Source organism: Otolemur garnettii, unplaced genomic scaffold (genome assembly GCF_000181295.1).
Source record: "Otolemur garnettii isolate 467f Iridium unplaced genomic scaffold, OtoGar3 scaffold00010, whole genome shotgun sequence".
In the NCBI taxonomy this organism is placed as follows: domain Eukaryota; kingdom Metazoa; phylum Chordata; class Mammalia; order Primates; family Galagidae; genus Otolemur; species Otolemur garnettii.
Genome location: NW_003852405.1, coordinates 29,075,792 through 29,087,955, shown reverse-complemented (window position 1 = coordinate 29,087,955; position 12,164 = coordinate 29,075,792). Strand labels below are relative to the sequence as shown.

General features: G+C 43.0%; 1 protein-coding gene across 1 annotated transcript in view; it reads left to right on the top strand.

Annotated features, from left to right (window-relative positions):
- Window positions 1–12,164, top strand: part of AK5 (adenylate kinase 5) — a 227,219-nt gene that overhangs the window by 126,316 nt on the left and 88,739 nt on the right. The window contains exon 8 of the mRNA XM_003784217.1: window positions 1,088–1,164. Coding sequence (XP_003784265.1) covers window positions 1,088–1,164 — 77 coding nt within the window. The remainder of the gene's footprint in view (window positions 1–1,087; window positions 1,165–12,164) is intronic.

The window sequence follows — 12,164 nt, the reverse complement described above, 5'->3', positions numbered from 1 at the left end:
GATTCAAACCCGGCACCTTAGGTGTATGTGGCCTTAGCCACTTGAGCCATAGGCACCAAGCCAGAATATAAATGTCTTAACACAATAACTAAGAAAATGCCGTGAAGGCTATGTTGACCAGTTTGATGAAAGAATTTCAGATTGTAGGTAAAACTAGCACATTGTACCCCATGATTGCATTAATGTACACAGCTATGATTTAATAAAAAAAAAAAAAAGAAAGACAAGAAAGAAGGAAAAACTATCTTCATTAAACCTTACTCATTGCACATTCTGACCAAGAATTACTTGCCAAGGCCACATACAAACATGATTTTTTTTTTCACAAGACACATGACATTTTATGAGCAATACTGAATCGTCTTTCTGGTTTGTTAGGTGATATATATTTCCCAGCAGAAAAGAATTATTAAATAAGAACAATGAGTCAGTGGTGCTTCAGAAGCCCCACTGTGAAAATTACCAGAGTAAGTTTGAGCCTTGGGAATTAATGTGTGAACGAGTTTAATATAACCTATAGTTTTGAAGGAAATAGTCTATTAACACATTAAGTTACCCTGACTTTTCTCAACTTCAGGAACCAAGGTGACCCAAGGGCTTGAGGAAAAACTCTCAGGTTCTCATGGAGTGAGCAAACTCACCCCTTCCTGCTTCTGGAAACCCCTCTTTCTCCTCCCACTCAGCACTCTGCTTCTGTGTCCCTTCTACCCCATTCGTATTGCAGGCCCTGAAACTGCTTCTCCTCCTGGACAGCCCAAGTTCATCTTCACAGTTCAAGCTCATAGATTAATTCTAGGTAACTCCACCATCAGCTCTACTATTGGACATAATGAGTAGTTGGCTGAACCTTGCCATAGACAAACTATTCTCCTCTGCAATATTATCTTCTTATAGGTAAAGACTCTGTCCAGAGTATCTGCACTTTCTATCTCCAGCTCAACATTGCACCTGGCAGGTGGAAAGAGTCTAGAAATGTTTAGAATTTAATGTAACCATAGGACATTATGGAAACCTTTTGGGAGATCTTTTGCCTTAGAAACATACATAGACAGCCTCCATCAGCTAATCTTTCTTTTCCTAATCTTAGGTTCAAGTGACCTTGATCCTTCAATGATGTTGGAACCTGGAGAGATCATTGATACAGGATCTGATTATGAAGATCAGGTAATTAAAATCTAAAAATACTTCTCTATTTAAGTGTATTTAATTTTAACCTGTGTAAACGTTTTATGAAATTTAGAACTATAAACTCTCATTTTGTGAAATCTTTATCGATAACTGATAACATATTTCGTAAGAAATCATCGTGGTCTACCGCTTTCATTCATTAAATCTGGCCGTTAGGTCTCTCCTTATCCACAGATCCAAAACAGACATTAATGAAGGAAAGGTTTGTGGTCCAAAGTTACACAAGATAGAAACAAGGTTCTCTTGCCAAAGAGTTTGCTTGCGTCTCCATCCCTTTCCTGCTAATAAACTGATAATATTTACTGGCTTCAGCTACAGGTTCAGGGCTCTGATGTGCTATTTCTAACCTTCGGAAGAGAACGCTAACCGAGGAAGATGGAGCCAAGAAGTTAAATACATTTACAGTTTGAATAAAATTGAAGAAATTTTGCTGGCTCATTTTCCTCTCAGCAGAACAATTCTCCCTACTGCTGTATTTAATGATCCCAAATCATTGGCAAATGCTCCAACTCCCTAATTAGGTTTTATTTTTTTAAGAAAGGATAATGTCTAAAAGTTTCTTCCCCCTTTTATCAGTGTTCTTCAGCAATGGCGGGAAGCCAAGTGGACATGTTCTCGTAGGCGTTTCTGTTCCTGTCATCAACTAATATTCCTCACAAATAAGGCAAACACATCTGACTGGTGTCCGCCTGCCGTAGCTGCCTGTCCCCTGCATTTACATATTCCAAGGCTCCTTTGTGGAGCATAAGTTTTCTCCTTGTAGCTCAAAGCAAGGAGACAATATTGAGACGTGCTAGAATAGCTACCACATGTTTATAGTAATTGTTCACAATTATTAAGCACATATTATGTGCAAAACATTAGGCTAAGTTCCTTATATCAACAATACATCTAACTTCCACAACATCTCTAGGAAGTAGAAATTATTATCTCTAATTCACAGCAAGAAAATTAAGACTGAAAGAGTAATTTGTTCAAGGTTACACAAGTAGTTTCAAGTGGGTCCACATTGGGGATGTGAAGTTAGTGCATATTCCCTAACACCCATAATATACTGGCTCCCATCCTAGCCCACACAGGCCATTCAATGATACATTTTGGGAGCCTTTCCACTTACTGACCTGTAAGACCACAGCAGAGGCAAATGCCAAACAACCACTCATGGTCTAAAATTACAGACTGCCAAGAAATGGACCATAATGAGAAGCCAGCTGGTTAAATGAATAGAAGGCGCCATACTCTGAGAACTACAAAAACAATCTAGAAAATTCTGAAAGAAATTGGAATACAGGTGCTGCAGCCCAGGAAGGAGCTGCAGCACTGTGGACTGAGAATTCAAGAGGGGACTTTCCTGACCACCAAAGGTCTGGAGGTGGAGGGAGAAATGACCCCGAGAGATCAATACACAAAGTTTTTGTGAAAACGTTTGCTGAGACCCAGAGAAAGGACCCTGCATCTGCCTGTAGCTAGCCAGATAGGTGCCACCCTGAACCAAATTCTCAGGGGGGGGGTTTATTAAAGATTTTAGGGCGTGTGCTTACAGAATGAAAAAGTAAAGAGTTAATAGTGTGATGATACAAATAATTTCAGTGGTCTTTTGATTATGAAAAAGATCATCAAGGTAGAGGCACTAAATGATAGAACAAGTCTCAAGGGCAGTGACAAGTAGGTATAAAGTAGGTAAAAAAGTTGCCTTAGAGGATGGGAGAGGAAGGGTTAGGTTACAACCCCAGGCTAGATTGTCTCTGTTCAAGAGTAAATTTAATCCTGTTCTCACTCTCCTGATACCGTGTCTCTGCTAAACTGCTGAATTGTACTAGTTTTCTGTCTATTCTGGTAAACATTCCAACCCTGCTGGCCTCTGTAGGCATGCTGGGGCAGCAGGAGCTGAAGGCCATTCCTCCCAAGTCCTCTGGAATGTCTCCCTGCAGTGTATTTCTACCCACATAGAGGAATGTTTTAAATAGTCAAAGGAAAGATCAAAAACCATAAAATAAGCACAGGAACAAAAGGGGGAAAATAAGCAGAAAGAAAAAGGGAAGAAAGACATTCTAGGCACAGAAATACTGTCACTGAAATAAAAATTCAATTAGCAAATTGAGTAGTAGATTAGATGCAGCTAAAAGGCGATTTGATGATAGAGCAGAAGAAATTGCCTTTGAATAAAACAGAGTGTAAAATAGTTGGCACATATGAGAAGGCGTTCAGGAGATATTGAGGATAGGATGACTGAGCCAATATATTCTAAAAGGAATCCCAGAAGGAGAGAATGGAAAGGATGGAACACAGGCTGTGTTTTAACAGGTGATAGCTGAAAATTGTATAGAGATGAGAAAAGGGGTGTCCCCACATTGAAGGAGGACACCTAGTCTTGAAGTCCCCAGCCGAAATTTTTTAAGAATTCCTCACCTAGTAAGAAATCCTCACTAATAAGTATTGAACACCTACTGTGTGCCAAGCTTTTCTGTAAGGTACTTGGAATATATAATTGTACAAACCAAGCAAGGACTCTTGCCACAAGGAGCTTACATCCCAGTGAGGAAGACATGATAAACCATAAATATAACAAATTAGTAAATTCTCTAGATTACCAGAGGTGATAAGCTCTATGAGAAAAGAAATAGACTCAGGTAAGTGATTAGGAATGCTGGGGGAATGGACAAATTTTAGGATTAAACAGATGGTCAGTATTAAACAAGATGGCCTGGGCAGTGCCTGTAGCTCAAGGAGTAGGGCCGGCCCCATATACTGGGAGTGGCAGGTTCAAGCCTAGCCCCGGCCAAAAACTGCAAAAAATAAAAAATAAAAAAATAAACAAGATGGCCTAACTAAAGAAGTGAGATGTGACCAACAACTTAATAGATGATGTACAACATCAGACCACAGAAGTCAAAAATAAAATTAAAAGTGAAAAGCATTACCCATTTTCTCAGGAATAACAATTTTGGTACCAGCAGATTAAACAAAGTAAGCATTTGCATTTATGGAACCCTACCCTAAAGCGGGCACTCTGCTCTATGGTTTACACACGCATTATTGCTAATCCTTATAGTAACTCAAGAAGGTCGCTCTCTGAATCCTTAATTTACAGCTGAAGAAATTGAGGCCCACAAAAGTTAAGTGACTTTCCAGGACCACACAGTTAGCAAGTTATAGAGTCAGGAATTAAACTGATTCTCCTGGCACCAAAATCCAGTTTCTACTTTCACCACCCCCAGAAAGCTGTTATCAAGGTCACTGGTAATCTGTTACCAAGGCCTGTTCACACTATTTAGCTTTCTATCTTGACCTTAGCTACATGTGACACTGTAAGCCAAGAGACACCAAACTTCTTATGAAGACCAGCTTTGTGGGCCATAAGTCTCCGTCACAACTATTCAGATTCTGCCATTGTACAAAAGCAGCCACAACAATACGTAAACAAACAAGCCTGGCTGTGTTCCAGTAAAACTCTATGTATGGATACTGACATTTGAATTCTGTGTAATTTTCATGTGATTTATTTCAACCATTTGGAAAGGTAACATTCATTCTCACCTGAGAAATCATATAAAAATAGGCAACAGGTTGGGTTTGACCTTCAGGCTGTAGCTTGCTGACCCCTGTCATAAACCTTTCCCCCCAGTCCTAAGAGCTTCACGGTCACTGCCTCATTTCATCCTCAGATAACTACATGAGATAGATGTTATTATTATCATCCCAGTTTTACTGATATGGAAACTGAGGCACAAAGACATTAAACAGCTTATTCAAGATCACACAGTTGGCAAGAGGTAAAGCCAGTGTTCAAATCTAGCCATCTGATTCCAGACCAGGGATCAGGAAAGACAGGCCAGAATTGTACTGGGGGAGCCAATAAAACGCAAAGTCTGAGTCCTGTCCTTCCGGAGGTCCTTTCACATGTGACTTCCAGACTTCCATGTGGATGGGCAGGACGAGAACATGAGAAAGGTGCTCATGTCTAGTCCTGAGCTCTATCTAAGTGCAAAGAGGCTGGAACACGGAGCTCACTTGTGTGCCCGGGGAGAGGTGGACTTGGTCAGCCCTGAGCCAGCCTCAGCCACAGAACTCCTGCTCTTAATCACGGGCTGCAACGCCAGCCTCCATGTGTTCCCTCTTGGTTTCCTTGCTAAACCCTCTCCCTCAGGCTGTTACTGAAAGGTGTGTGCTCCCCAGCACCCCGGCTGTGGCCACTTCTCACTACAGATCGGTCCCAGCCATGGTTTTGGCTTCACGTAGGAGCTTCGTGGTAAGCTCCTGTTGCACGCATCTGACTACTAACTAACACAGGTTGGATCTCCCATGTGCAGCTCAAATCCAACATGTCCAAAACTGAGCTCGCCATCTTCCCCCACAAAATCTGTTCTTCCTTCTGTGTTTCCTATTTCTGCGAATGATGCCACCACCTCCCCCAGCTGCCCAAGCCAGAAACGAGGGTGTCTTCCTCCCCTCCTTCACTTCTCTCCCTTTCCTGATCTCTTGATCAGTTTGATCAATAAGCTGGCCAGTTCTTCCATGCAGAAATTGCTCCTCCCCTCTGTAGTCCTGGGGCCATAGGGACAGTCTCCTGACCAGTCTCCCTGCCCTGGTCTACTCACCTGTCAAAATGATCTTCCTGAACGCACATCCAGTTCCTCACTGATTTCAGAATTAAATCAGAACCTCTTGGTATAATACATGGAAACGTTCAAATCAGAATCTGACTCCTTTCCTCTCCACACTAACCCCTGGTCAATCATCAAAACACGGTGATCACACCAAACCATTTGCAGCTCCCCCAGGTGGGTTGTACTCTGCAAAATAAACCCCTCCCTCTGCAGAGAAGCTTCCCCACCCTATCACCTCTGTCCCAGATAACCCCTTCTCACAGGCACCTGAAGGGCCCAGCTCCTTCTCCAAGAAGCCCTTCTCTTGTTACAAGTTTCAGTCACTTTCCCGGGGCTCATGAGACCCGGTGTTGTTACATTATCTTGCAGGTGTGTCCCCTCCATGTATCCTCAGCACTGGCTGCAGAGCACGGCATGTGGCGTATGATCAAAAAATACCCATTTTTTGAGCCAAGAAAGTGAATTTCAGTTCTTCTAATTAATGTGTGATTTTGGTAACCTGCTTAGCCTCAGTTTCCTCTTCTAGAAAATGATCATGGTGACCCTACTTAGAAGTGGTGCTGTGAGAGGTATAGGTAGGTACCTTGTACAGAATAAATACTCCATACACATCAGTCCCCTTCCTCTCCATCCCCCAAAACCTGACTTAAGCTGACAGAGGCCCCCAGTTCTCCAGCTAAGTGAAGGCTTATTGTCTGAGCACTTCCAGTGTCTGGACCCGCATGTAAAGAGTTAGAAGCTGCTACAGTGTCCTAACAAGAAAAAGCTGAACAAACTGAAATATCAACCACCCTTATTAGATTTATCAGTGACATGAGGTTATAAGACAAACCACTGCGCACACACACACAAAAATGCCAGAGAACCACAGTGAACAGAAACCCACCAGCAGAAACCTCACCCGGGACCTAGACCAGGGCAGGAAACCTGAACGGTTAACGATGGCCTGAGGCTCAAAGTGAACAAGTCTGGGAGTTGAAAACTCCAGAGGTGTCTGGTCAGAGGGGCCACACACTTTCATGAATTTCACCTCCAGGGACTTTACCAGCTCCTCTCGGTAAATAGCAAAACAATTCCGCTCAATCTTCTAGCAAGGGGAGGAGAAAAAGAATCAGTCTGAAATATGCCACAGCATCCTGTTCTTAACAAGGCCCATCCTCGGGAAAAAGCTCTTCTACCAGAACCTGACCTACCTGGGGGAAGAGAAGTAGCCAAATTCAGCCCCCTCCGGCCGTCCAGTCTTACCTAGAGAGAGAAAAGCTGAGAAGCACTGGTGAAGTTCACAGACCAGGGCTACGGGCTCCCAAAGACGAGGCTCAGGAGCTTCCCTCCCCTCAGGCTGTACCACTGCCCTCCTAACGGCTCTTCACTGCCGTTCCCTCTACCTAGTACTTCATGTCCACCTAGCAAGAAAAAATTACAAGGCACCCCGAAAGGCAAACAGCATGGTCACACGTGGAAGGGATGTTAGGGTGATCAGACTGGGAATTGCTAGAAACTATGATTAATACGCTGAGGACTTTGATGAACAAAGAAGTAGACACAATGCAATAACCAGATGGATACTGTAAGCAGAAAGACGGACATTCTAAGAAAGAATTAAGAAGAAATGCTAGAAGTCAAAACCCCAGTCGTAGGGATGAAGAATGCCTTTGATGAGTTCACGAACAGACTGGGACACCACTGGGGAAAGATTCTCGGAGTTCAAAGACAACATGATAGAAGCTTTCAAAACTGAAAAGGGAAAAGAGGACTGAAAAAATAGAACTGAACAGCCAAGAACACAGGACAGTTACGAAGTGAGGTGTCACACATGCGTAATGGGAATATCAGGAGAGAAAGAGACAGAACCAATATTTGAAGCAATAATGACTGAGAATTTCTCCAAATTAAAGTCAGACCCAATGCCACAGATCTAGGAAACGCTGAAAATACCGATCAAGATAAATGTCCCCCAAAACAAAAACAAAACTGCAGGAAATGACATTTTTTTTAAAAATCTGAACAAAGCCACCAACCTAGAATTCTGTATCCCCAAAAATTATCCATCAAAAATAAAGAGGACACAGAGACTTTCTAAGACCAAAATGGAAGGAATTTTTGCCTGCAGACCTGCCTTGCAAGAAATGTTACCAGAAGTTGTTTAGAGAGAAGGAAAACAACAATAGTCCAGGTGCTCAGATCTGCATAAAGGAAGGAAGAATATCAGAGACTGAATAAGCAATGCTAAGATGAAAACGGATTTTTCTTATTCGTACTTGATCTGACATATAACAGTCTGTTCAAAACAATAACAGCAATAGTGTATTTGATGATGCCTCCTTGTATGTTGTATGTGCGTGTAAGTGAAATGAATGACGGCAATAAGAACAAGGCATGGGAGGAGAAGTAGGAATATTTTGAACATACGCTGGGAGCCAGATCTGTACTGGGTGCTGGGGTAAAACAGGGAGTAGAGGGACCACAGATCCTTCACTGACAGATGGAGTTCACGCCAGAGAATGATGAGTAGTAAGCAGAGAGGTCGGGCTCAGGGGAAAGGGGGGATTATTCCTACAGGATTATCTTTCATGCATTCATTCAACCAATCTAGACGGCACACCTGCTATTGGTCAGGAACTGGGGGTAAATCGGAGAACAGGACAGGTACGATAATATCTCTTCTCTGATTGGCTTATTTCTTTCATAGAATAAAAGGGAGAAACCTGTCCTTCATGGGAAACCTACAGGCACACGGCAGACGTATCGGGGGTCTGGTTCCAGGCCACCCCAATAAAGCAAAGGCCGCGAGAAAGCAAAGTCACACAAATTTTTTGGTTTCCTGGTGCCTGTAAAAGTTACACTTACGTTATATGCTAGTCTGTTAAGGGTATAGTAGCGTCATATCTAAAAAATTATAAATACCTCTGGCTCGGCGCCTATAGCTCAACTGGCTAAGGCGCCAGCCACGTACACCTAAGGTGGCGGGTTCGAATCCCCAGCCCAGACCGCCAAACAACAATGACGGCTGCAACCAAAAAATAGCCAGGCGTTGTGGCGGGCGCCTGTGGTCCCAGCTACTTGGGAGGCTGAGGCAGGAGACTCGCTTGAGCCCAGGAGTTGGAGGTTGCTGTGAGCTGTAATGCCACGGCACTCTACCCAGGGGGACAGCTTGAGGCTCTGTCTCAAAAAAAAAAAAAAATTATAAATACCTCAATTAAAAAAATACTTCTTTTATTACTAAAAAACCGCTGGCACAGAGACACAAAGTAAACATACTGCAGTTGGAAAAATGAGAAGATAGACGTGCTCAGCACAGGGAAGCCACAAACTCTGAGTTTGTTTTTTCACTATACACTTAATGACCACCACTGAGTTCCATGTTAGCCCTCTCTGCAATGAGGTCATTTTCTGGCAGAGAGACTGAGTTCACACAACTTCCCTTAATGCCATCCTTGGGTTTATTTGTTCTTTGTTCATCCAACCAGCTTCAAAGTGGAGGTGTGCAGCCTGTCTCCAGACTCACACCCCGCCCGAGTTCTTCCATAGAACCTCACTCCATTAAATAGCATTACTTTCTTTCTTTCTTGATGCTGTCATCTAAAACTATCTTTCTCTACCTACCACTACCTACTTAGAGGAAAGAAGGAACCATCCACAGTGCCACGTATCATACAGAGGCCATCGGGCATACCAGGGTCTTTTCTCCCCTTTCCTTCAACACCAAATTTGGTGAGAGAAGTGAGCTCCCCTGCTCCTGGGTCCTCACCTCCCTTTCCGCCCTACAAAACAGATTTGTTTCCAAGTTCTTATAAGGTCTGGAGCCCAAGACACTAATAACACTTCCACTTACTCAAAACTCTTGCCTGCTCTGAATTTTTGCCACCACCGTGGCCATTATTTCTTTGTCTCCCCTCCCCTTAGAAGGTTGTGTTCCCCATCCTGGGATCTCCGCTCTCCCTACACAGTCCTCACCCAAGCCCATGCTTTCAACTTCATTAGTTTCCTTAACCATTCAGCTGACATGAGAAAATGTAATGTGCCGGGCTCTATAGGAGGTGCTGGGGATACAAGTGTGAGCTAACGCAGGAACAGCTTCTGCTGTTAGGAAGCTTACAGAACAATCAAAAATAAGGTTAAAACAGTGTCAAGGGCTTGGGAGAAGAAGTGCCTGGTGAGGAAGGGTTTCTCTAAGGCAAGAGATGCTTGAGTTGAGATCTGAAGGATGAGTAAGAGGTAAGCAGGTTTGTGTGAGAAAGTGAAGGGACTGGAAAGGGTGGGCAGAGGACGGGGCCTGCACAGATGAGGGGTAACATGTGAGAGCAGGAAGAGGCAGCAGCTGAAGAAGCCACTGCAGCCGGAGCCTGGGGGAGGGGAAGGCGGTGTAGGACAAGCCTGGACAGTAGGGCTCTGTAGAGCAGGTTGGGAGTGTCTATTTCATTCTAAGAGCCATGGGGAACCTTGAAGAGCTCTTTTGGGGCAGGGGAAGCAGGATGGTGTATCGAAATAATTACATTTATGTTATTAAAAAATATTCTGGTGGCAACATGAAGAACACACTGGAGGAAGGTGAAGATGGACCTGTAGAATTCGGGGGTGGCTGTAGTGGTCCACACAGGAGATGATGGATGGAGTGAAGAGATGGAGAGAAAGTGGTACCGTTGAGAGCAAGTCACGCAGCAAAATCAACAGGACTTCACGTTGGAACGGATATGAATGGATATGGGAGCTGTTGGAGATGCTGCCTGGGTTTTTAATTTGTACAGCTGGGTGGATGGTGGTGGCATTTACTGAGAAAGAATGCTAAGACCAGTTCTGGAGTGAAAAGGCATGATTGTAATTTTAGACATGCTGAGATCAAAGTACCTTAACACATCCAAGTAGAGAATGCAAGAAAGTGATTAAATATACAGGTCTGGTGCTCAAAGGAAAGATGTGGGCTGGAAATACAAACTTAGGAGCCCTCTGAGTACAGACAGGACTTGGAACCGTGAGTAGAGATGAGATAGAGAAAGAGAACAAAATTGATAGGAGAAGAGGGTCTACAGCTGAGCACTGGGTAGAGAGGAGATTGCAAAAAAGAAAGACATTATTAGAAAGATAGGAGGAAAGTCAGTAGAATGTGGTTTTCCAAAAGCCAGAGGAAACAGTATTTCAGGAAGCAGGGAGTGCCAACTGGTGCTGAGAGGATAAGGAAGAGAGAGACTGAAAAATAACCATTATATATAGAAACAAGTAGGAAATTGATGACCTTGCCAAGAGCTACTGGAGGAGGTTGTCTTTGCTTGCTTGCTTGCTTTCTTGTTTGTAATGGAAGATACTTAAACATGTTTAGAAGGAGGATATACCAGGGCAAGAGAGAGAAAAAGCCAAATGAATGTGGTAGGACTTCGCTCTAAAGCCCAGGTGGGGAATCTGGCCTGAGACCAGAAGATGGACCATATGTGGATTATGACAGAAGGAATATGGACGGGATGGGAGTGTGGGTTTGTATGTTTGATGGTGGGAAGTTAATGAGTTCCTGTCAAATAACTAACAGAGGCAAAGCCATCTGTTGAGATTCTGAGGTTTCAGGAGAATAGAGGACTGGAGTGTTGTGGAATTAAGTGGGGAGCAATCTGAGGAAACTCAGGAGGATTCCCAAGCGGTCCGTTTGACTTTAGTGAACTTGAAAGCTCCTTTGACATTAGTGACCAGAAATTTGTTTTGATCACTCAATCTTTTCATTTTTCTCCCCATTCATTTACCAAATGTTTATTGGGTACTCATGGGTGGCAGACACTCTTAAAGATACTAAGGATACGGAGGAATTTTTTTTTTGATGTAGATATTTAATGATGTAATATTCTCACTTAGCATTTTGTATGTACCCCAGAGATTTTGATATGTTGTGTCTACTTTTTCATTCATTTCAAAAATTTTTTAAATTTCATCTTAATTTTTTTATTGACCCAAAGATTTTTTCAGAAACATGTTGTTTAATTTCCATGTCCTTGTATACTTTCAAGAATTTCTGTCCATACTGATTTCTGGTTTTATTCTGATGTGGCCTGAGAAGATACTTGATATGATTTTTACTTTTGCAAATTCACTGAGGCTAATTTCATGGCCTAACCTATGGCCTATCTTGTAGAATGTTCCGTGTACATCAAAGAAATAGAAAGATCACAAATTAACAACCTAATGTCACACCTCAAGGAACTAGAAAAATTCTATCAAACATACAAGACAGAACTGGTATCAATCCTCCTGAAACTGCTCCAGAAAATTTAGGAGGAGGGAATCCTCCCAAAGTCATTCTACAAAACCTGACAAGAGGCTCGGCACCTGTGGCTCAAGTGGCTAAGGCGCCAGCCACATACACCTAAGGTGGCAGGTTCGAATCCCCAG